This window comes from Seriola lalandi, unplaced genomic scaffold, assembly GCF_002814215.2.
Source record: "Seriola lalandi dorsalis isolate HSWRI2012SDOR001 ecotype SW California unplaced genomic scaffold, Sedor1 jcf7180002054688, whole genome shotgun sequence".
NCBI classification, from domain to species: domain Eukaryota; kingdom Metazoa; phylum Chordata; class Actinopteri; order Carangiformes; family Carangidae; genus Seriola; species Seriola lalandi.
This window is the reverse complement of record NW_019525241.1, coordinates 1,554,458-1,579,232: the sequence shown is the minus strand read 5'-3', so window position 1 is coordinate 1,579,232 and position 24,775 is coordinate 1,554,458. Positions and strand designations below refer to the sequence as shown.

The 24,775-nt window shown below is 39.6% G+C and overlaps 1 protein-coding gene across 1 annotated transcript in view; it reads left to right on the top strand.

Moving 5' to 3' along the window:
* The window catches only part of syn3 (synapsin III), a 113,098-nt gene extending 96,958 nt beyond the window's left edge, over positions 1 to 16,140 (top strand). Inside the window, exons 9-14 of the mRNA XM_023422990.2 lie at positions 92 to 166; positions 420 to 522; positions 7,595 to 7,726; positions 9,013 to 9,031; positions 9,168 to 9,324; positions 9,676 to 16,140. Coding sequence (XP_023278758.1) covers positions 92 to 166; positions 420 to 522; positions 7,595 to 7,726; positions 9,013 to 9,031; positions 9,168 to 9,324; positions 9,676 to 9,799 — 610 coding nt within the window. The 3' untranslated portion in view covers positions 9,800 to 16,140. The remainder of the gene's footprint in view (positions 1 to 91; positions 167 to 419; positions 523 to 7,594; positions 7,727 to 9,012; positions 9,032 to 9,167; positions 9,325 to 9,675) is intronic.
* Positions 16,141 to 24,775: the final 8,635 nt, after the last annotated feature.

Below are 24,775 nucleotides of genomic sequence, written 5' to 3'. Positions count from 1 at the left end.
AAGTTGTGAGTCACTAACTCCTGGGGGAATTTGTAGTTTTGTGTATGGACGGAGGATGATTCATTTCCTGATGATTGTCTTTGGTTTTCAGGAGAACGTCCATTTCTGGCAACTGGAAGGCGAACACAGGTTCTGCCATGTTGGAACAGATCGCAATGACGGACCGGTGAGATGACTCAGTGATATGATGAGAAAATACAGACCTGGCTTTTGTGTATTTTATACCTTCAAAGACTAAATCTTGCATCTCTCTTTTACACAAACTGGCAGTTTTTATTTTTTAATTACTGACAATGCAAATGTCCTATATATTTGTAACTATAAGTCCTTTGAAGTTCAACCCATCCTTCATGATACCCCAAGAGCACATTAGGTCTTTAATTATCAGCTTATAAATTATTTGTGTCCCTGTGTTCCAGATACCGGCTGTGGGTGGACTCCTGTGCTGAGATGTTTGGTGGCCTTGACATCTGTGCAGTGAAGGCTGTTCACGGAAAAGACGGCAACGACTATATCATCGAGGTCAGTTTTTTTTCACCATAGACAGCGGAGACTTTAAGGAAACAGTTTTGAGAAAAAGGGGGCGGCAACCGTCACTGTATTTGGGAACCCCGGCCAGTCACCTGCATGACCAGATTTCATGGTAAAACGCCGTTTCAGTGTAAACATTAGCTTTGATTCAGTCTCCTTCCCTGCTGATACTGTTTTTCATGTCACGATGATGAAAGTCAACAGGGAAGGGTGTAGCCAGACTTGATTGCACATGATCGTCGGAGCCTTGAAAGAATGATTAGTCCGTAGACCAAACAGGCAGCGGGATGAAAACATCAGGAGTCAACAGTTGACTCACTGCGTCTGCTAACAGTCTGTTTATTTCAGTCTGCTGGTAAAGTTTGGCATTGGACTTGTAGCTTGCCGTTAATAGACCAATGAAATTGCTGTGGCATGACTAGACACAACCAGATTAGGTAAAGCTTTACTGTCAATGGCAGGGATGAACATGGCAGAAACACAATCCACAATTCAGTTCCCACTATGGCCACACATGCTAAATATGTATGCTTTCACTGTGAGCTGCTCTCTATTCACAGTGGCTAAACTGATGACTGTGTGATGTGAAAGGTGTCGCTCATAGTAATGGCCACACAGAATTATCTGTGGTTACTCTGACCTCCAGGGGGCTTGTTAGCGTCTTTTAGCTTATTGTTTTGGTTTGACGGCCCAGAGCTGTACTGTTTTGGCTCACTCTCTTATCAGTGTTTTTTCCAGCAGCAGGCAGCTTCCTCCATCAAAATAGCTGAAAAATAAGAAAGTAAGTTTCATTTATAGAGCACCTTTTGAAATCTCGATTACAAGTGGCTGTCCAGTTAAAAACATTTAAGAAATACATAAGAACAGGAGATGATAGAAAAACGATAAAAGAAAAATAATGAAAACAATAAAAGTTTCACAGGGGGGTAATCACACATTTTAAAGTGCACCATGTGGTAAAGTGCATATGAAATAGGCAAAGGCATGGTCTCCTTTGGTTTTTACATAAATAATCTTGTTGCATTGCATCATGGTCTATTCTTTCCTACCGTGGATGTAGCACAGACTGTATATAAAGAGAAATGAGCTTTTGATGAGTGACTGTTTGCTAACAGGTGAGCTAAGGAGGTGATAATATGTCGCTTTTGTGTTTACAGCTTGTTTTTGCTGCCCCCAAGTGGCCAAAAGAACAGGTTTGATTTAAAATTGGGGGGGGGGGGGGGGGGGTTTACATCTGTATATTTTAAGCAGCTCGATAACAAAGTAGAAAAACATTACCCATTGGTCTCAATCTGTCTTTGGTGGTGAAGGTATCATTCCTCAGAAAGAAGAGCAGCAGCGGTTTTGCCACAGTATTCAACAAACATACAGCGAAAAAAATCATGATGAATAAAGCAAATGTCAGTTTCTACACCTACAGGAGCTGAAAATAGACCAGAGCGCAATCCAGCAACAAGACGGCTTTCTCTCAAATAGAAGAGCTCTCACTCTACTATCACTATTGTTGTCACTTTCTCCCCTGGCTCGTTAAAATCCTCTGGCAGGTTTGGTCATGCTGCATGGGGGACTTTGTAAAACAGGAAATCATTAATTGGATGAAGATCAGGCAGGTTGAGAGAATAGTAGAAAGGTGAACATCGCCTGAGAAAGTCCTCACACAGGAATAACTGCTGATAAAGAGAGAAGCAGGAGATTAAACGTTGTATCATCTGTAATCAGTTTTGTTTTTAGACCGACTTCTTGTGTCTTCAGATCTTAGGAAACAGGCCGGTCTGGCACGTCTGACATGCCCATTTTTAGGCTGAGAGCATGACATCACACTTCTCTCTATCTGCACGCTGGGTGAGGTCAGTAGTGAGAAAATAAGCCGCTTTTTTAAACTCAAACTATCTCAGGAAATATCTTCCAGCTCCCCAGAGATGTGTAGTCTCGGAGCTGGACTGTGACACAGAGAAACCAGTGACATAGTCGAGTAACAATGTTCCCCGACGAGCTACACTTCCTCCTCCACGTCCTCTCCGTCTGACTGTCCCTCTTTCACCCCTCAGCATGATGGAATTTAATTAACTGCGACAGGGAAGAGCTGTCGGCCCATCACAGTGGGATCCTGTTTTTCTATTACAGACAAAGACATCAGCCATGACACCTCTCCCTAATGAAAAGTAATGAGCTGCTCCCAGGCACTTCATCAACAGTTTACTGCATGAAGCAAACTCCAGCTTTGTGGCTCTTCACTGTAAACGTGTGCAGACAGTGGAGGGTGATGTGACATGATATCCCACAACAGCACCACACAGCAGGCACAGCCTAATGTCAAATGACACGACAGTAATTACACAACACGACTATATGACACGATGTGACGTGACGATAGAAAATCGACATGACATGACTTAAAATGGCAAAATGCCACACTACAAGAGTTTAATTTGTCCAATGTTTCCAGTAACTGTTATATTAGCCAACCTGCAAAGCTAAAATTATTCCCTTTGGCCTCAGTTTTACTTTGTGTTTGGTGCTAATTAGCAAAAGTTAGCATTTTAAGGTGCAAAGCTAAGATGTTGAACATCGTAAACATGCTGCTAAACACCAAGAGGTTAGTTTTGTCATTGTGAGCATGTTAGCATGCTAATTTTAGCATTTTTTGGACCATCTGAATGGGAAGAACAGGAAAAACACCTCTTATTGTGGTCACACATTATTCCAAGGTGGTTAGCCCTAGCATAAATTAGCTTTGTAGTAGTTTGTTACCAAGTGAAGCCAGATACAAACAGTGTACAGTTCCTATAAAATGAACTGAATAAGTATATTAAGTAAGTATTAATATTAGGTTTTATTATAATTACTTGTGTGTTTTCAGCCATTCTGCCAACAGTTTATTGAGATGTCTGTAGGTCTTTTCACCGAGTGGCAGGTGTGGTAAGTATCAGAAATTGATATCTCCACCTTGGACTAACGAGTCAGAGACTGACATGAACATTATTTCCCAATCTGTAATTTGGTATCATATGGTGTTGGAATATAACTAAGTGCATTTATAAGTACTGTGAGTTTTTCATTTTGTACTACTTTATACTTTTACTCCACATTTCACAGGGGAATATTGTACTTTTTGCTCCACTACATTTATTTGACTGATACAGTTACTGGTTCCTTAGAAGAGGATTCAGGATTTTACATAGAAAACATAAGACCATAAAATGTGAAGCATTATTATAGGTTAAACTTTAATTCATTTCCAATAATAATAATCCAGTGATGTGGGCTGAGATAACATTCATTCAACATTAGGGGGTATTCTAGTGCCTTTATTTACTTTTGATATTTCAAGTACATTTTGCTGTTAAGAAATGTTGCATTGCTACTATGCTATGCAGGATTTTTACTTGTAATAGACTATTTTTATACTGCAGTATTTCTACTTTTACTGCAGTAAATACTGCATACTCACTACTACTTCTTCCTCTAGTATTGCATATCAGAATATGATTTGTGATAATATATGTCACATTGTACTGTATTATAGCTCAGCCCTGCATGATATCACATGCCATAACAAAACCCATACAATACAACAACACATCACAGCAACAGTCACATGACAGGACGTGACACACTGACATTTTAGTTAACAGGAAGGAAATTAGTGGCCTTGTTATTAAATGATAAACTAACATGCATTCACATGATGATGAGGCTTTTTTTATTTCATGCAGCCTTTAAAAAGAGATAACACACACACACACACACACACACACACAAAACATGAGTTCACTCAATAACCTGCCGTGTATTTATTGGACAAAATAACAGCTGTTTGAATTCTTAGACAGAGAGGTGTATAAGGACACACAGCATCAGGATACTGAATCAGATAAACTTTTTTTAAGCTTTGAGTGAATCATGAAAATCCTTAAGCTCACAACAGGGAGGAGTAGAAACACTGCTATCTTAAAGCTAAAGTTGTTTTTCCAGAAAAACGTCACCCTCGGCCCATCCCACCGCGACTGCACCATAATTTTCAATGAGCACATTTCACATGTTGTGCCGTCTGAACTTTCCCGTACAGCGGGGCACATTGTCCAGACAGAACACTGTGCAGCTCAATAAAAGTGCAGAATAACACCTCTGTGTTCCACTGGCTGAAAAGGCCAGTGGCAGCTCCAGTCTTCTGTTAGATGACTCTGTATCCTAATAAATCAGCAGGGTGGATCCCGCCTCTGCTCGCCACCACACGCCGTTTGAAGTGGGCCTGGCGGTCGTTTGCCAGGACTCTGCTCAGTCCCCTGCGGTAATGACTCAACTGGCCAAAACACCGTGCCACGCCCCACCTCGCCACCAATCCTAGCCAAGACGCTGGCTACACAGAAAAGGAAGGGCTTTAAAGAGTTCTCTGGTATGTGGTTCTTTGTAGAACAGTATGAACCCAACAAGTGAGATCTCAAACTGCTCTTGCACACTAAACTCTTGCACATGAAAACACAGTGTAGATTTCAAATGTTTTTGGTTTTTTTCAACATAAAACCAAATAAAACATGAGGCTAAGACATCGTCATTTAACTAATGCCTACTACACACTAGAAGACTTTGAAAAGACTATTAAAAGACTAAGTCTGACACCCTGTCACATCTAAAGACAACACCTTACATCAAACGATCGAGATGACGGGAGCGCACCACAACTCTAGCAAAACTCGCATGATGTTATTCTGACCTCGGAAATGTGTCTGTGACAGTGAAATTGCTTGAAAAGAGGTTTGGTGTGAGGCCGACATGAGGAGAACTGATTGAGACTTGGATGGAGGTTGGTTTTGCTAAGTTTTACCCAAACCTATGACGTGTTTGGTATGTTAGAACAATGTATGTTGGTAATTGGTAGAACAGTATACTGTATTGTAGAATTTCATTGCAATTCTTTAAAAACACCAGACAGTTTGGTTTCACATTTAACTTGACAAGGAAAGAGGCTTTAAGAGTGACAACTACATCATCCAGGACCAGCTTCCACACAGTGGGGAAGTACTACACAATTCATGTGCTAGTAGTAACCTATGTTAACCTAATAATGATATGCTCCTTGGCTTTGGCTCGGTTACTGCAGATAGTAAGGTAGTTAGCTGGACATGCTAACATTTGCAGTATATGTTGGAACAGATAAACATACTGTTTAAATCATTTATTTTCTTTTGGAAACACTAAAAAACAACATGGCTCTAAAAACTTTCAAAGCTGATTACAGCTCTTCACACACTGCCATGCGTGTGAAGAAACCCAAAGCTTTATGTCATGACAAGTTGCATTTGGCTGTGATTGGACAACGCCCCTCTGGGGAGGGGTGTGGCAAACTGTGGATTGGACAGTTGGTTTTAGAGCTGAAACAATTGAAACAGGAAATATTCTTAGTTCCAGCTTCTTATATGTAAAGATCTACAGATTTTTTTATATTTTATATTAAGTTAAATTGACAATATTTGGGTCTTAGAGTTTTAGTTAGTCAAAGCAAGTCATCTGAGGGCGTGAGCTCGGGCTCTTAGAGTCTGTGATTGGATTTTCCACTATTTTTTAACATTTCACAGAATACATAACCAATTAGTTGAATGAAAAAATAAATGGCAGATTAATTGATAATATAAATCATGATTGGTTGCAGCTCCAGGAGGTTCGGCATCATCCCAAATTGTTCCTGATGGTGTTAAACAAGCCGAGGCCCAAGAACAGCTGGTGATATATGGAAACTGTGTGTGTAACACCATCAACAGCAGGCCCCTTTAAATACTTGACCACCATTGTGCCACATAATTTAATTTTAACAAAATCTCACCACCTTGATTTGTGTGTTTTTCTGTTTGTGAGCAGGGTTAAACTGATGCCCCTAATAAAAGCAACTTCCAACCACAGAGAGGGGGAAACCCGTTCAGTGAGCTGGTGCAGTGTTTGTTTGGAGTGGGAGTTCTGCACACTCTGTGCAGCACATGACTGGACTCTGCTTAGTGTACACTGTGTACAAGAGGATCAGCACAGGCATGCACGCTCTGCGCCGTTTTTACAGCCAGTGGCTGGGGCGTGGTGCTGCAGCCTCATCCACCACTCCAGGCATCTGCATCCAAACCAGCAGTACCAGCAGCCACACTCCTCTGCTCCTGTTTGTTTTGGTCCTCAGGGAGGAGGATGGCGGCTCTCCAAGCCCCATGTGCTCTGTGGCTCTGCAGCACACATGTACGTGCATGTGAGCTCAAGTGGTGGGAAAGTTGTTGTTTTTTTTCTTTGAGGTTAATTATTTGTGTGGCAGTGGATGTGGTCCGTGCCCCTCCATGTCATGCCGGGGGCAACATAATATTTATAGATGGAGTCACATTTTATCTGCTGCTCAATGGAAATTCTAAATTTGGTTCCTTTTTGCTCAACAGAGGCAGAGAAAAATATCATTTTTAAAGATAAGATATGAGCTGAAATATACCCTGTCACTTTATCTTCAGGTTTCAGTGGAGAGTAGGTCAGAGACTTTTAACATTTTGTCTCATGTTCCCTTAAAATGTAGCAATACCTCATCTCAGGCTGCACATGCAGAGTAAACAACTTTCTCCTTTTACTGTTACTTGATTCATGTGATTTACCATCAGCACGAAGAACAAAAAGGAAACGTGAGAGAAAAATTGTGTCCTTTCTACAGGGTCTCAACCTCCTGATAAAAACTTAAACAACAGCAGTTGTTGCAGCTCCATTGGAGGGTGTAGCAGGACAGATGAGGACAAGGGACTTTCTGAAGAGTATAGGAGTGCAAAGTCAGTGTCGTGCTCAATGCATCTGGCAATAAATAGTGTTTATGGCCAGCAGAGTGTTGTGTAGCTTACAGCTCACCGTGGGGAACACTGCTGTATATGTGATCTCTGTAAAATGACTCATCACTGCTGGCAAAACACCACTGAGTCCATTACCACCGTCATCACTGGGGCTCTGAACCGGTCTCGTCTTCATGATAAGAGATACTATACTGCCACCTGGTGGAGGAGTCATGACGTTTAACCAGGACGCTGATCAGCTGTTCTATTATCTGTCTCTGTAGGTGATGGACAGCTCTATGCCTCTGATTGGTGAGCATGTGGAGGAGGATAAACAGCTGATCACAGAGCTGGTCATCAACAAGATGGCCCAAGTGCTGCTGGGAGTTTCCACACCTCAGCCTTCCTCCGTCAAGGTACCACACCACATCGCTGTCAGACAAACCTCCTTCACATAGGCACCACTACTGCCACTGTAACTACTGCTACTGCTTTCTATAGCACTGTTTGTCCTGCACCTGCTGCTGTAGTCAAGCAACTAATATAATTAAACAGTAGCTCTAACCATTACCGCTAATATTACTAGTATTATAACTATAAACGCAACTGCCGCAACTAATTCTCCTGTTGATACTAAAAAATCTTTCTACTACCTCTATAAAAAACAAAATGTTATTTTCCACCAATGTTTCCATTACTAATACCATCACTCATTTTACTACTGTTACTACTGCTAATGCAAACATCATCTTCTTACTACTGACATGGCTGCTACTGTTACTGTAACGACAGGTGAGTGCTGCAACTACAAGCCAAACCCCACACTTTCACCTGTAGTAACAATGATAATACTACTACTGCTGTTGTCAATGGAACTACTAACACTACTACTAATAATAATGATAATAAACTTTATTTGTACAGCACCTTTCATACAAGAAATGCTGCAACAGTAAAGAAATTACATGAACCAAGTGCTTCAACAGACATAAGAGGAACATTTGTGTAAAATGAGATGGAATAGTAATAAAATAATAACATTTTATTAATATGAAAGATTGAAATAAATAAATCAAGAAAGTTTTTCTTAAAAAACAACTATTAAATAGCTCCTCTGCTCTGAGGCAAGCATCTCTGCAGAACCTCTTTTCCTGATGGACACAAATGCAGCACAGGTTCTGATTACACCGAGGTCAGTCTCTTCCAGCTGCTCCACAACATTTTCTCTACAGGTGCAATCTCACTGAGATTTCCATTTCAATTTCAGAGCTAGTTAAAGGCTAAAGTGAAGAGATAAGTTTTTGGCTTTCTTTTAAAAATACTTAGTGAACCGGCTATCTACTGTATAGGTGGTATTTTCCGCACTGCGTACTACCCTGTACATACATTCATTTTAATTCATTATATTTATGTACTTTTTACTCCAACAAAAAGGTAAATGCAATACAGACGGGTTTGTTACAACATATAGATCCTCATGTTGGAAAATGTTGTAGAAAATTCTTTTAAATAAATAATAATTAAATAAATAATTACTGCTACCTCACAGCTGCATTTGAATTTGAAGGAATTATAGTTAAAGTAGTACTAACAGCAGCGGCACAAGTGTGTTGTTGGACATTATGGTTTTAAAATACATGTTAAGCAGTTTAAACCTCCTCCGTGTTCATATGTCTCACTTTATTTCTCTCTGTATCAACAGACCACACAGCCCAGACGAGGTAAGAAAACACTTCACCACTACAGGAGTTCACTTCTGTGGTGATGAAGCACAGTGAAATAATTCATTGTACATGGTATGTGTGCGTGTGTGTGTGTGTGTGTGTGTGTGTGTGTGTGTGTGCGTGCATATTGCAGGAGGACACCGCTCTGCTTCCGCTTCTCCATCTCAGTCAGCCCAGGGCTCACCTCAGCGAGCCCGCTCAGCCACCACCTCGCCCAGCCAGGCCTTCCAGCCAGGTCCCATCCCCGCCTCCTCCGGGCCTGGAGCTCAGAAACAGTCACCACAGCTAAAGTGAGTCCGGACTAAAGATCAGACGATGTCATGCATTGTGTATTAGATGTCAGCATTAGATATTCATGTGTTTGTTTACCTGATATTTTAAGGTAAAAAATAGATGAATTATATTATATCCTGTTATATATGTTTCAGTGATCTCATCTGAAAGTTTAATGCCCCATGCTGCTGCTAGATGGAGACATGGAGCCAGCTGATACACTTCAGTCTCCTTTTTAATTGCAGACAAAACTGCATTGATTTTGGTTTGAAGAACATTCATAAAGGTTACATTTCAGATTGGGGCTTTTCTTTACATCTAACCTTTCATCTACAGTAAACTAAACCGCTCCTCCGTTTACTGCACAGCAAATCCCAGTCGCTGACCAACACCTTCACAGAGACCTTACGAGGAAACCTGACCGACGACGAGGCCAAAGCTGAGACCATCCGCAGCCTCCGACAGTCCTTCGCCAGCCTCTTCTCCGACTAACAACTTGCCCAGAAGCTTCTCCTTCCTGTCGGTTGTCAGGTGTGAAAACACAAAAAAAAAAAAACCTGACTGGTTCATCTGAGTCTCCTTCCTCCTCCGAGCCTCAGCTTCCTGGTCTTTCTCTTTCCTTCTCCCGGTGCAATCCGCTGTCCTCAAGTCAACAATATGTTTATCACTAGAAAGGCCAACTGGTTTTCAGAGTGTTTGTCTTCCTTACAGGAGAGAGTAAGACGTGTTGGACATCAGACGCAGAGTCAAACCAAACCCCATTCAGATTTCTGTAACTTTTACTCCACTTTATGATCTACTCTGTTTCCTCCTCCTCTAAGATCATATAAAGACATACTCTACACCAGGTCCATATACGCTTTAGTTTAGCCATTATTTTTTTAAAGGTGCTATATGTACGTTTTTTGCTATAGCTACATAGCCAACATTAGCATTAACAGCTGTTTACTCACCAGTCTAGAAGAAACGTTGCGAGTTCAACATCAAACTTCATTCCTTTACTTGCCAAAAGCTGTCTCCAGCGGCGGCAAGCAACACCAACTTGAACTTTTAATTTTGGTAGCCTGCCCGTCCCGTCTTGTAATACCACTCTGCGATAGAGAGTCACTGTAGCGGCCAGTTCAGCATGAGAGGATGAAGAAGTCACACTGCACAGAGTGTGTATAGCATCCATTATCACCACCACCACCCACTCCCAGCAACAACAAAAAAAATAAAACATTGGATGGCAGAGAAAACCTACATATAGCACCTTTCACATGCTTCTGTAGCTGTCTCCTTATTCCCATAATTCTTTGTGTTTTCATTTAACAGCACTGCAGGGTTCATGTTAGAGGAAAGTTGATGCTGTAATTTGGTTTCAAGTCGAAAACGAGGTAAAAAGCATCAATACAAACGTGTGAGTCGCCCCTCGAGTTCAGATCAGCCAGTTTGGCCTTTCCAGTGGTGAATCTAGCTGGTACTGCTTCGTATGTAGTTGTACGGTGTTTGTACAACCAGTGAAACAGTTTGTTATCTGTCCGTGTTTAATTTATTTATATATTCATTTTAAATTTATTTTGATAAGTCTAAGTGACGCGCAGCTTCCAAACTGTTTGCAGATGTTGACAGCAATATTCTGATCTGAAACGGTTCCTGTGAACTCATGAGAAATGTTCTGAATCCACTCGGTTCACCAGCGATCCTCCGAGCATCTTTGCCAGCAGCCACAGTTCTCAGACGTCCGTGTGCTGTAGACACATATTGGCTCTCGTAGTGACTCCTCTACCTTGGCCTAACATTACCAAAGTGCTTTTTAATAAAACATTTTGAAAAAAAAGTCCCCTCTGCACTGGGTCAAGAAAAGCATCACACAGCGAACCCGCCCTGCTGTACTGGCTTACAGCCGTCGTCTTCCATCACAGTTCAGATCTTCCCCTGCAATTGTTCTGTTTCTTGATGTTTCGTGCTTTGTGAGTGGCACTGTGGAGTATTTTTGTGGGGGATTTGTCAAATCTGAATCACTGCTGTGTGTTTAAAGGCAAACGGTGCGGATGTGATGTTCTAAGATGTTTCATGTGCTTCAGTTTCCTCAGAGACAGAAAAGATTTGGTTGTTTAACGTCACATCTTATCTCTTTACTCTCCTTTATTCTCTACAGCCAGTGTCAGCTGGGATTATAGACATTTATCATCATCCTTTTTTTCAGCTTGTGGTCACACGGTGTGTTTGTTATACCTTCATTGGTACGCTTCCAACATGTGCTCCATGTGAGTGAACATACATAGAGTCAAACTGGTGTTTTCTAATAGAAAACCAACACAAGCTCATGATGTTAACTATTCTACAAAGAGAGCAGAAACAATGGATGCTGTCATTTCTTTATGATTTCCTGGAAAGGATGATGATGTTTGATAGTGAAAATATAGATTATGTAGGTGCCCAGAACCAGGAAGTCTTACTGTTAATAAACAGTTGACTGAGCAGGAATTGAACTGTTCTAAAGATGTAATGTGCATACACTATATTGTAGCCTTCAATGAAACAAATATTGTTTTTCAGTCATTCAGAGTTAATGACTGACACAAATCCATTTTAATTTATGTAAATATTAATTTATATGATAGAAAACCTATTATCCATACTTGTTGTTTTGATCAAAGAAGTGGAAGCTACCTGTTTGTTGTAATTATTTGCAAGTGTTCACTCTGTCAGTTCTCCTTATAATTAGCACTAAATTACATCTTTAAGAGGAAAAACAACAATGTGAAATTAAATGGACCTGTTAAGTTAATTGTCAGCAAGGTTACTGCAGAATTCTTGCAGCCTTGATGTGACAGTTGCTTACAGGAGGACATCGGCTGTTTATGTTGCTTTTCATGCAGAGCACAATCACAATCTTATAATCTATAAATTGGTCCTATTGTAGGAAATTAACAAGATGTGTGGTAGTTGGCTCCAAAATTATCTGTGCTACAAATACAAAGACAAGATATACAGTGATTGACTGCAGTGTGAATATCTGTGAGCAGTATGCAGTAGTTTAAATGGACCTGTCTGGATTCCAAAGTTTTTATTGTTCTTTTAATAATAATAATAATAATAATAATAATAATAATAATAATAATAATAATGATAATAATGATAAAAGCCTCCATTTAAGAGTAAAATCTATTCAAATGCATGACGCTGTACAAAATTTATAGTTGTGTGTGCGGGTGTGTGTGTATGTGTGTGTAAAGTTGTAAATTTTCCATTACGATTAGTTATAATACGACCACAAAAACAGAGCTGCCCATTTCTGCAATAATTATTATTATATAAGTATAAGTATATATATAAGTTTTAACTCATTTTGATTTTAAACTTAGAAGCTCAACACTGTAAGAGAAACTATTACAATTACTACTACTATTATTTATTTTACCTTATTTATTTTACCTTATTTATTTTGCCTTTCTTTCGGACGTTGCCTTCCAGTCTCACTGGCAGTAACATCAAAAACTAACATTGTTTGTTCATTGCACTGAAACAGCTTAGTGTGTGTAGGTGTGACAAAACACACACTACAGTGCTCCTAACCGTACAACTGTATAACTGTACAAAGCACTGATCAGAGTTGTAGTTTAACTTCTACTAACAGCTGCTCTTCAGCAAAATAATAAGAATAATCTGGTAAGAATGAGGGCCAGTATGCTCTGTGCATTAAATAATATAAAACTGTCAAATATTATAGTGTCAAATGCTCCTTGCTTTTAACCACTGTATGCTGTCAGCTAGTTAACCACACATGCTAACATGCTAACATCTGCAGCTCATGTTCGAGCAGATGAACAGACTGTTTCATCCATTCCTCACACTTCAGCTTTGTTGTTTGTATTTGAGCCGTATCAAAATGGAGAGAAGGGTTAGCCAACGGTCTGTTAGTCTGCTCACCTTCAAACATGAGGAAGTCTGTGCCAGTGATATTGTCCTTTATTGCCTTTTAAATTTGCCAAACTGTTTGGAGAAGTAAACCTCTGATCTGCAGTCAGCTTCATCCCTGAGTTACTGCAGTGTTACTGAGCACTTTCTGTGTCAAAATGGACCAAATTAGCATTTTGTTGTGACGGTTTACATCATATTGTTTTATTTTGTTGTAAAGATGCCGAACACTCGGTGTGAAAATACTGCAGTGTGATAAGCCATAACCAAACCATGAGGATTTACTGTCCCTTATGTGCCGCGCAATAATGGCTGTGACGTCACCGATAAACTGACATATGAACTTGGATCACTGTGTGTTGACTTTAAAGATGAGCTGGCCTGTCCTGCCCCTCAGAGGCACACAGCAGTAATCAACAGAAGTCATACGGGAGGAAAGATAAACTTTGATGTCGCTTCTCTCACTTTTACCAGACTTTGGCTTTAAAATGCAGTTTAGGATCTAGTCGATGCTCATCTCTTGGGTCAGATTATAAACAATGACCAGATGTCAAATGATTTTTGAAGTATACATTTGCATTTACATTTTTTTTATTTTAGGAACAGACAAAGAGTCTCATTCAGCTGCTATAAACTAGTAGCTTAACACACCTGTATTTTTTTTATTTGACTCAATTTGAACTGAGCTGCAAACTTTACTAGTAACTACCTCAAGTTCAGCAGTCCTCTGCAGAAAATATAGAGTGGTAGTACTGGAAAAGATTTTGTGAAATGAGCAAAATGTAACTAAGAGCTTATCAGTTTGATACATGTACTGTAGAGAACCAACAGTGTAGTGTGTGTGACATCAACCTGAGGAAGTCTAGATTCCCTGCAAAACCCAAACATCTGCATGTGACAACTAACACAGTAATGATGTAAGAGCTACTCAGTCACTCAGTCATGCCCAAAACATTTGCCTCTTTAAGTATTAGTATCCACTTAATGGAATTGAATTAAATGCATATAACTACTCATTCTGGAGAAAAATTGGCATTTCCCACGTTATACCAAGCATCAGCGTCTGGGACTGAAAAATGAAGCCAACATTGAACTGACAGAAACTGCTGTTCCTCTAATGACCACTTGAGTCTTGCTCCAAAAGTGAGTCAATCCCCATAGACTCCCATGTTAAACAGTTTGGTCTCTATTGCTAATTCCCTCCTTCATAACAACTGTACAGGGGGTGAATTTTAAAATAATTCACCTGTCTAAATTTTTATTAAGGCTTAAAGTTGTACACAATTGAGGGCGTGGCCACTTTGAGTGACAGGTGGGTGAGCGTATGCTTGCCACAGACTGGCTCCACACACGCCCCACCTCTTTGCACATTTTTGGATTAGCCGGGAGTCAGGCGCTGCCAAGATGGCAACGGCAAAGCAGCCCACTCTGAGCTTTAAAACTACTCTTCAGAAACCTATGGGTGACGTCACAGAGGCTACACCCATCTTTATATACAGTATATGCAGGATATACATCATGGATGGATAACCTACTAAGCTAAGTAGGCAACTGCTCCAGGAGCACTGCCTGGTCTGTGGTAACAGTTTTGACCATATTATTAGTAAATAACTTTCTTCATTTATATCAAGTCAGTTAAAAATGTAATTTTTGCAGTATGCCTCAGCAGAGCACAATATAACCTGAAATGCTAATTTTCAAAGAGTCTTATGTTTACGTTTACCTTTTATTATTTCAGACAATATTGTGCTTACTGCATGTATGTGTATACATGTTCCTAAATACATTTTGTTTAAAAATTCCACACTGTCCAAAATGATGAGGATAGTTTGATGTCAGTTTTCTTAATTAGGATCGAATTAATGCCACACATAGTGTATGCTCATCTGTTTGATCAGAGTGAATGAAACCAGATCTTAGATGAGCTCATTTTTCCATCAGCTGTGATTTGCTATACTAGCTTTTCATGTATGTATTCATTTTTATGTAGATAAATATAGATATAGATAAATAATAAACCTTGGGGGGTGGGATAGTTGGATATTTTTGTCCCAGAGCCCCAGAGCAGATTAATCCAGCCCTGGTTCACAGTGTTTTTTCTTTTCACCATAAGCACTAGAGGAACAGTTCAAAGATCATTTGTGATTATGATGATAATGAGGCTTAAAGAGAAGTGTCTTTTAATGTAGTTTTTTTGATTGGCAGCTTTCTCAGCCAATCACAGCCTCAGCTCCTCAGAATGGTTCTATCAAACTCTATTGTTGATGTCACAGACACTCCATCAGCAGTCTCTTACAGTTTGTGCTCATTTCACAAACCTTTGTGAGACGAGTTGCATCACTTCAGCCCGTCTGTTCTTTTACTACATGATTTCACTTAAACACAACATTTTGTGTGGAGAAAATGCAATTCTCTGCTGCATTTAACTTTGTCTTTTCTTTTGGTTATGACATGGTTGAGTCGCTGGCTCAGCTTTGGGTGCATTGAACTGATACACAGCCTAACACTGAATTGAATATGCAGCCATTAATATAGCTAATACTGCAAGGAAATCCAGTCCACTTTAAATGTGGTATTTGTAAATGTGAGAAATATTGTCATTGCACGGGTTTATTTGCTGATCTCTCAGTCCACTGTGTCCCTCCCTCTCTGCTGAATGGTGGGTGGTATTGTATGGTACTTTTAACTGTATTGACGTTCTGTATATTGGTGTAAATGTGGCATGAAAACCGACCCCTCTTGTGTGCCTCAGGTGTGTAAATTTGGTCGTTACGTGATCTTAATGTCTGGCTGCTTATTTGTGAGAAGTGTGATGCATCTCATGTGTTTCTGTAATTTATAAGTATTAAGATTATTTTTGTTTTCTGTACTTATGTTCTTTTGTCTGAAAATCAAGATTTCTGTTATTAAAAGTAACAACTTTTATTATACCTGCGGCTGTGCATTCCACTGTCTATCAGTCACGGAGCTGCACATGGGAGGGTTTGACTGCTTTTCTCCATTTATGGTCACGGCAAGAGAAGTCCTGGCTCTTATTCTACTTTTAAAAAGTCCTCTTTGACACACGCAACTTTCAGAAAATGTAGTGATAATCCCAAAATCCCTTCATCTTGGATTACTACCGTATTTTATTCCTCTTGGCATGAAGCTGCGGGTGTTAAAATCCGACTGGCAGCACACAGCCACAGAGAGGGAAACCTGCTGGACCGCAGCACAGCCTTTCATCTGCTGCCCACTTCTGAGCCTTCAAATTAATTGTGTTAAGCACTAACGTTACAGGAGTAATATGAAACACATTCAGTCATGAATATGTCACTGCACACACACGCACACTTCATTACTTTTCAAACAATGGCATCATCACTCGGACATTTCTCCGAATATTTCATGTCAGTTTAACATCATTTTTATAAACCTGCATGAAGGGATTTTTCGGCCTGTGTAAACACAACACTGATATTGTCACATCTAAAGTCGATATGGTGAATGTGTTAGCAAACAGGTGCTAATTTACACATCCAGCAGATATGGAGTAATATTAGCATTAATTTGGACTTGTTGACCAATATTCTCTCTCCTTTTAGTTCTGTCTTGCACTCCAGGAACTCCCGGGGGAAATATCTGGGTCTGTAGCAGCTAAATGCTCCACAATGTTCTCCTTGCTAACTTTGTCTTCCATTTTGTTCTGGGCAGGTAGCGTACAGGTTTTGTTTTTCTGATAATAGCTGCCTGGTGCTGGAGGCAAGGTTCATGAATAGTGAGAGTGAACCACAACAGTTAAGTCACAGGGCCACAGCACCAAAATAATGAGCTGAAAGACGCTAAAATGCTAAACAGGACTGAGGGGAAGTGCAGCTCCTTATTTCGGACACATCCAAAGTGAATAAGTATGGGTGGGTGCAGCTCAGGAGGTTGTGGGTTCGATTCCCATCTCCTCCAATCCGCATGTCGCAGTGTCCTTGGGCAAGATGCTGACCCTCAAACTATAGCATTGTTGTGTGAATGTTTGTATATGGTAAAAAAGAAAAAAAAAAGCGCTACTGTGTGTGTGGAGAACAAAGCGCTGTGTGAATAAGTGAATGTGGCTTCCATTGTAAAGCTCTAAATAAAAGCTCTATATATCAGTGCAGTCCATTTACCATTTATCCAGGCAAAATGATAAATGTCCAAGACTCAATATCATTACAGTTAACAGTTATTAATAGTCTGATATTTGTCTGATGTTTGTGTAGAGAGAAAAGTAGAGATTTACATCCAGCAGAAATCTAATGTTCCACAGTTAATCTGCAAAAAAGGCTCCGGTCTTTTACTGAGAAAATAAAGTGATGACAAGCTTAATAAAAGACTGTTTTGTTGAGACTAACAGCACCACAGCTTGTACAGGACAGAATGTGAAGCTTGCAGCCTGCAGACCACCCTGAATACATTCAGCAGCAAGAGAGAGATAAACTACAGTATGACATAACATTACATTATTCTTCTCATGGAAATCCTCCCACCTTCAACTTATGTCACTCTAATACAATTCACCACCATATTCACTAAGAATTCTCCTCATACTGTACATGTCAGTTTCTATTATCCTTACAAAGTGACTAAGCTCTCTTCCTGTGAGTATTCAGGTTCAGTATTGTCCCACATCAGTCGACCTCTGACTCTCTGTGACACCTTAAACACTGAAACTGCCCCACAGTTTGTGCCGTGCTTCACATTTGTTCCCCAGTCTTAGACATGTGTTGCATACCAGACCACTGGCAGCCTGATGGTAATCTGCTGCCAGTGTGATTTCTTGCATTCTTAACATGGAATTTCAAATCTCTCATCTGCCGCAGGTCCCTGCCTGCCTGCAGCCCCCATGCCAGTCAGAAACCAACAGCTCTGTGATTGTCCAGGTCAACAGTGTTTGTATAAATCTGCTTTGAGAAAAGGAAATCGTGAAGTTTATGTCCTAATTCTTTGTCATGTAGTTATGTTTTAGGTAGAAACCTAGACAGTTGTCACACACTCCTATAATAAATATATTAAACCAGTAGGGGGCGTTATCCTCCCAAACAAAACAGATCCTTCCACATATCCATCCTCCTTCTTCCTTCTAACATGATCCTTAATCCCATAGAAAATGTAAGTATGAATGTGTGTGTGAATGGGTGAATGTGGCTTGTAGTGGAAAGGGCTTTGAGAGGTTGATAAGACTAGAAAAGCTCAGTGCAGTCCATTTACCATCACATCAGTGTGATTGTGCGATTCACCTTTACACCATGCATTTCATGTCACTGTTGAGCAGTTTTATGGCTCAGTAAATGTAAGTTAATAGCTGCATTTTTATAAGACAGGACACAACACAAACATCCATAAATAATATGAATCCCAGAGAAATGTTGAAGCTTTAAAATTATATTTTTTATTAACAATGGAAAATATGAAATATGAAAATATGATTATGTGTAGCCTAATGTGAAAAGAGTCGCTTGATGGGACAAACCCACTAAGTATTATCATCCAACTCTGCAGTTCTACTCAGTGTCTTAGTGTCCTTCAGCTCCCATCAACCTCATTCCAGCAGCAGGCAGCTTTTCAGTTTTCAGCAAAAACAGCTCTGATAACCCCACTGATCACTTCCTGCCCAGCAGCGAACAGCGCACACAGAGTTAGCAAGCATCCAAAAAACCAAAGGCCGGTGGTAACCAGACCCAGTTATTCATCAGGTGGCCACACACAACTGTAAATAAATGCTAATGTAGCTCCGTGTCTGCTCTGTTTGTAAAACAGCAGTTGTGTGCTAATGCATTAGCCAAATCAATTCTTCTGCTCTCCACTGAGCAAAATTAGATGTATTAGTGCAGCTTTAATCCAACAATACCAGGGTTGGACTGGATGAACTTTTCCAGGTGGATGTGAAAAGGAAGCATACAAGAGGATGTTGCTTAGCAACGAGGAGCACACCGAAAAATAAAAAATAATCACAAAAATAATTAAATTTCATATTAAATGTTGTTGAAATACAATAGCTTCACTTTTGTATGAAGCGCTGGCACTGCTGTGATGCAGCCGCCTTAGGGTCGCAGGTTATCACAAAAACAACTCACAAACAACAAACACTGTGTGGATTTCAGAAGAACGAAGTTGATATCAGACCCACTCTTGAATTCTGTGAAGGCTTCTCTCGTTGTTTTACAAAGTCGTACTTCCTTCAGAGGAATTATGTTGTCTGATAAAAGCTGGTGTTTCATCTCTACGCTGCAAGTATAAGGTGTAACTGTACAGGATCGTTGCAGTTTTTAAAGTGGCAGCTCTATAATTTATCTTCACTCCATTTTATGCAGTTCAGTGTGTAAGTCTCAGCATGTATCAGAGGTTTCATCACAGGGTGTGTGTGGGTGTGGGTCTGTGTGTATGTGTGTGTAAGAAACCTTTTTTTCCCTCTCAGAACTGCCTACTCTACAGCAACGCCTTGGTCACCATAGTGAGTGTCTTTAAACAAGGAAGGTCCTTGGTTGTCATGGCAACAGAAGGATAGAGAGAGAAACAGAGAGATGGAAATCCTCTACTTTGGTTCACAGTTTGTCATACTTCTATGCCGACATGTTTATGTTCACATGAAGAGAGTATAACACACACACACACACACACACACATACCCACAGAGAGAGAGAGACAGAGAGACATAGTAATAAAATCCGCATTGAAAAAGAACTTAACAGCAGTTTGTCTTTATAGAAAACCGTGTGTTGGTACGTGGGGTTGATCTCACTGTTTACAGTTTTCAGTGGTACTGTCTCTGTCTTAAAGAAAATAGTTCCAGGTGAATTCCTTTCATTTCCAAGATCCAAAACTGTCTACATGGCAAGATGCCACCACTGGTTCTTTTTTACGAGCTAAGAACAGTAAAAACTCTCTGCATGTAGATTTAAGAGGGGATTCTCCACAGCTCATATTGTTTTTACCACGAGAAATACCTCAGTAGCATTAAGGCCACTTATGAACAGCTTGTATACTGCAGTATTTCACATTTCAAAACATATTGTACTACAAACCACTTCATTATACTTCTGTAGCATTGTGTATAAATGTTAATTTCGTTTGTTAAAGTCCATTGAAGCCATTTAACATAAAAACTAACTCAAAAAAATGAACCATGGGCTCATCCAGTCATCATCAAGTTCCGTATTTTTGATAAATATTCGTATACTACTACTTTCTTGAGTCAGTCATTTGAGAAGATTAACACCAGTCTTATATCTGTCCATTAAATATGAATAAATGTTAGCTTAACTAAGAATGGAAACTAAGCTAACTGCCAGCTGGCTCTAGATTCATATTTAGTACCGATAAGTGAGCCTATTTCTCAAAATGTCAAACTATCCCTTTAAAATCAAAAGGTTTTATCTTCAGGAATAGATAGATAGATAGATAGATAGATAGATAGATAGATAGATAGATAGATAGATAGATAGATAGATAGATAGATAGATAGATAGATAGATAGATAGATAGATAGATAAATAGATAGATACTTTATTTATCTCCTAGAGGAAATTCATGTGTCCATTATCTCATTGTTGATAATAAATAAACAATAATAATTAGATTAGTCCACTTCCGTTGGCTGAAGTGTTGTATAGCCTGATGGCAGTGGGAACAAAGGATCTCCTGAACCTCTCTGTTCTGCAGCGCAGTGAGATGAGACGTTTGCTGCAGCTGTAGCTGCTTCTCTGTCCTGTGGAGAGGATGGCTGGTATTGTCTAAGATTTCCTTTCAGTAATTTGATTTTTGAGATGTGAAAAGTTGAGATTTTGTCCTGAGGCTGGGACTAAAATTAAGCTTACTGAGTGTCTAAAGTAGAAATTGATTCATCTGCTGGAGAGCATGAATGTGCTTAGTAAATAGAAGTAGAATTATTCTGGTTGCATCTTGAAAGTGAAAGGTTTAACTTCATTCTCAATTGAAGAGTCGGGGCGACCAAAACCCATTCAGAATCATCAGTAAAACTTTATTTCATGATCCTGTAAAAAGATATGTTCTAAGAGGTTTTCCTGTAATTTTGTACTAACTTTAGGGACAATAAAGACACTGTTCAGTAGTAAATAAGTGAATAGAGTAATATTTACTTGGGTTTAAAATTAGCTTTTCTTGCAGAGAAATTCACATTTTCCCCATAGTTAGTAAAAAAATCTTAGTAGTAATACTTTTTTCCAAAAGTCTTTTCAAGACCTAAGATATAATCATAAAAAGTACCATGTTTGAATTTTAGGTAGACATACTGCATAAACTGTTAATAATTATAACTGTTTAAATTGGTGGGTCTTTTGCAGATTTGTGAATTTGTGTGTAAAACCTTTACACAAAGATTTCTATAGTACAATATGTTACAGTTAAAGAAGCAGCCTGAAGTTGATGAACTTCACAGACTGGCTTCTCCATAACATTAAAAGAAAGACACTGAATGATAAACTTGAAGCGATGATGTTTTTCTCCTCCACAGCGGATGTTCTGTGGAGCTTTTTGGAAATAAACTCTTCAATTCCAACTTAAACAGCTTGTCAGTGTATCACCAGCCCTCTCAGGGAAGAAGTATGTGTTATTTGTAGGAGATTGGACTGAAGAGGGGAGAAGAGCTTTGGAGAGTCGGCCTGTTTACAGAGGGAACGTTACCCCTCACTGCAGCCCTTTCATTTCCTCTGCTATGAAGCTTCAATGTTCTCCTGCCTGTTTTTTTCCCCTCCTCTCCTTTATAATGGAAAATTTCATAAAGAGGGTCTCAAAAACACATCGGCTACCAAAAAAGTTAATAAAAGTGAACATACTGTACATGTGACCATCCAAAATCTTTCATTGACCTCCCAGGGATTGGGTTGTTTGTCAACAATAGATTATCTCCTGTTGTATTTTTATCTCAGTCGTTCTATCTACCAGTCATAATGTTCTCTCCTGGTTATTTATGTGAGTGTGGTGATTTCAGCACACTCACATAAATAACCAGGAGCTAATTTTCTCCATGACTGCATATCTAAACAGGATGTATGGGGATGTCAGCCTCCGTGAGGATATAGGAATTATTTCTGCTCCAGAGATGTTTGTTTCCCTCCAGAGATATTGCTAGTATCAGCAGAAATACTTACAAGCTCTCCAAAAGTGTTTGTTGAATGTTTTCCTCCAGCTGAGCACAATGCCACAAAAGACTAGAACTCAGATAATGATGAACATAAGATGCCTTAAAGCTGCATCGGGCAACTTGGTGCACTGATAAGGGGCAGTTTGAAAGAATTCAACCCAAAAAAACCCCATCATAAATACTGTATCTTTGGCAAAACAATATAACCACAAGATCCTTTCACTAGCTGTTCTGGAGCTTTCAATCACATCACATGATCTTCATCAGCAGATTGTAGATGTTGGAATTTCCATTATTCCAACAACTTTAAGGACCTCTTGTCCAAGTTGAAATAAAAGTTGAGTTTAAAAGTTCGTTCTTGACCTTGGAAACAGCGGTTTACAAAATAGTCGCTCCTCAAGGTCCGTTTGATATTTGTTTATCTGAAACTTCAGATTATATCACATGATTTTCATCGGCAGATGAGGTGAGCTGGACCTGCGGCACTCAATGTTGAAAACTGAAAATTTGAACATCTACAATTCCACAACACTGAGCAGAGGGCCTGGTGAAGATCATGTGATATGATCAAAAGATCCAAATCAGCTACTAAATGGAGCTTGAGATGAGCTTGTTTGGTTGTTTCCAAATCAAGAAATGACATAAATAACATAATTGTCCGTGTTTTCATGAACTGCACACAACCAAACTAATACTGAAGCATGTCAAAGGACAAGAGGGCGAGAAGTAGAACTATTTGTACTTTTAAGTAACCAGACTTTCAAATGTAATACCCTTCTCTAATTTTGTTTCCATAATAATGTTGTTTTATATGCATTTCAGTTTACAAATGGGACGTTTTAAGTATGGACTGGCTCAATAATGTCTTTTGTATAATAACTTTTGCACTGAAATAGTTAAATTATTGGTTTTATGGAGCAATAAAAGTGTCTTCTGTTCACAGCAGCCCTTGAACTTCTCATGTTCCATTTCTTTGTTGTCTATTGGTTGGTCAGGTGTCTGTCTTTGTTGTAGCCAATCAGTGATGATCATTGTAACCTCACGCGGTCCAGGGGGCGGGACCTACGAGAACTGGCGACAGAGAGGAAGAGGAGATTATAGAGGCAAAGAAAACGTTACGTTAAAGTGTGTTATGGTACTGTGTAGTATTATGGTATAAAAGCTGTAAGATTTGTATCGTTTTGTAACCACGTACAACGTCAAAGTAAGCCTCTATTATTGACGTGAACGCCGTCAGCACGCCATGACTGTTGCTAGCTTGTTAGCTGTCGCCTTCACTAGCTTGGTTGAGGAAGACACTGTGGGAAACACCGTTTTTAATTAGGTATGAACAGTATCTACATACTTTATTCATGTAGACATTAACAGACAGAAAGGAAGGACGTCTCAATCGTGTCTACGGGTTTCTTCATAGTGTGCTTCGGATGGTGCCACACACGCTGAGGCAATAGAGGCAGACAGGAATGGCGGCCGTGAGGGGAGTCACAGCGGCCCGCCGACGGTTTGACTGTTGGAGAAAAGCTTCCTGACTCTCCAAGGAACTGTGAGTAATGACAAGATACACTGCATGGAGGCAAAGATGACGCATTAGAAGCGATGATATGAAATGGTATACATCTGTCTCCTAGGTGGGCATAGTCGTGATTGCGTGTACATGTCAACACAAAACAACAAGATACAGTACAAAGCTGGGCATTATTTTGTCTCTCATTTTTACCTGCTAGCTTAATATCAGATCAACCCAGTACAAAATCATATCAGTCTAATACTATTTTCTTTGCCCCCTCAGAAAATAGTTAAATTCTAAAAACAATAATAGTATTATTAACCAAAGAAACACAAGTTTTATTTAAGTTTTAACTTAAAAAAAATCCTGGGCATTCAAACTTCTGTCCATTCATTTTCTGCAGCTCATGTAGGGGCATGTTGCAGGGAGTTCAAACTTTATTTTTATTTTCTCTAAACAGCCTTCATTATCATAAAGGCTGTTTAGAGTTGTGAACCACCCGATGTTACATTTACAATGTGCTATAGCTGTATTGATATCATAGCTGTAGAATAAGCATGAGCAGCGTCAGGTGATAACACATGACTCTGTAACATGTTACAGTTATGTGAATCCTTTTTTCAGTTACAAGTATTGTAAGAATTACAATTTGAAATTCAGTAATTACATTACATTTACTAATCACAGTAACGCACTAGTTAGTTTGGCATTAGGTTGTCTGCTTGTTCACTGTCTTACTGGGAGTTTGAAGGCTGATGTCTGTTCAGTGGGTAACCTGGTCTGGGATATGGTTGAGGTGTGGGGTAGGTTGTAGCCTTTGTCTTTGTTGGAAGTTGTATGTTCATGTCCATACGTGTATATGCAGACAACCAAAGTTGTTTAACTGTGTTAGTTTTGGAGCATATCAGCAGGCAGGGGATTCAGTGGTATTTGATTGGTTTAGACA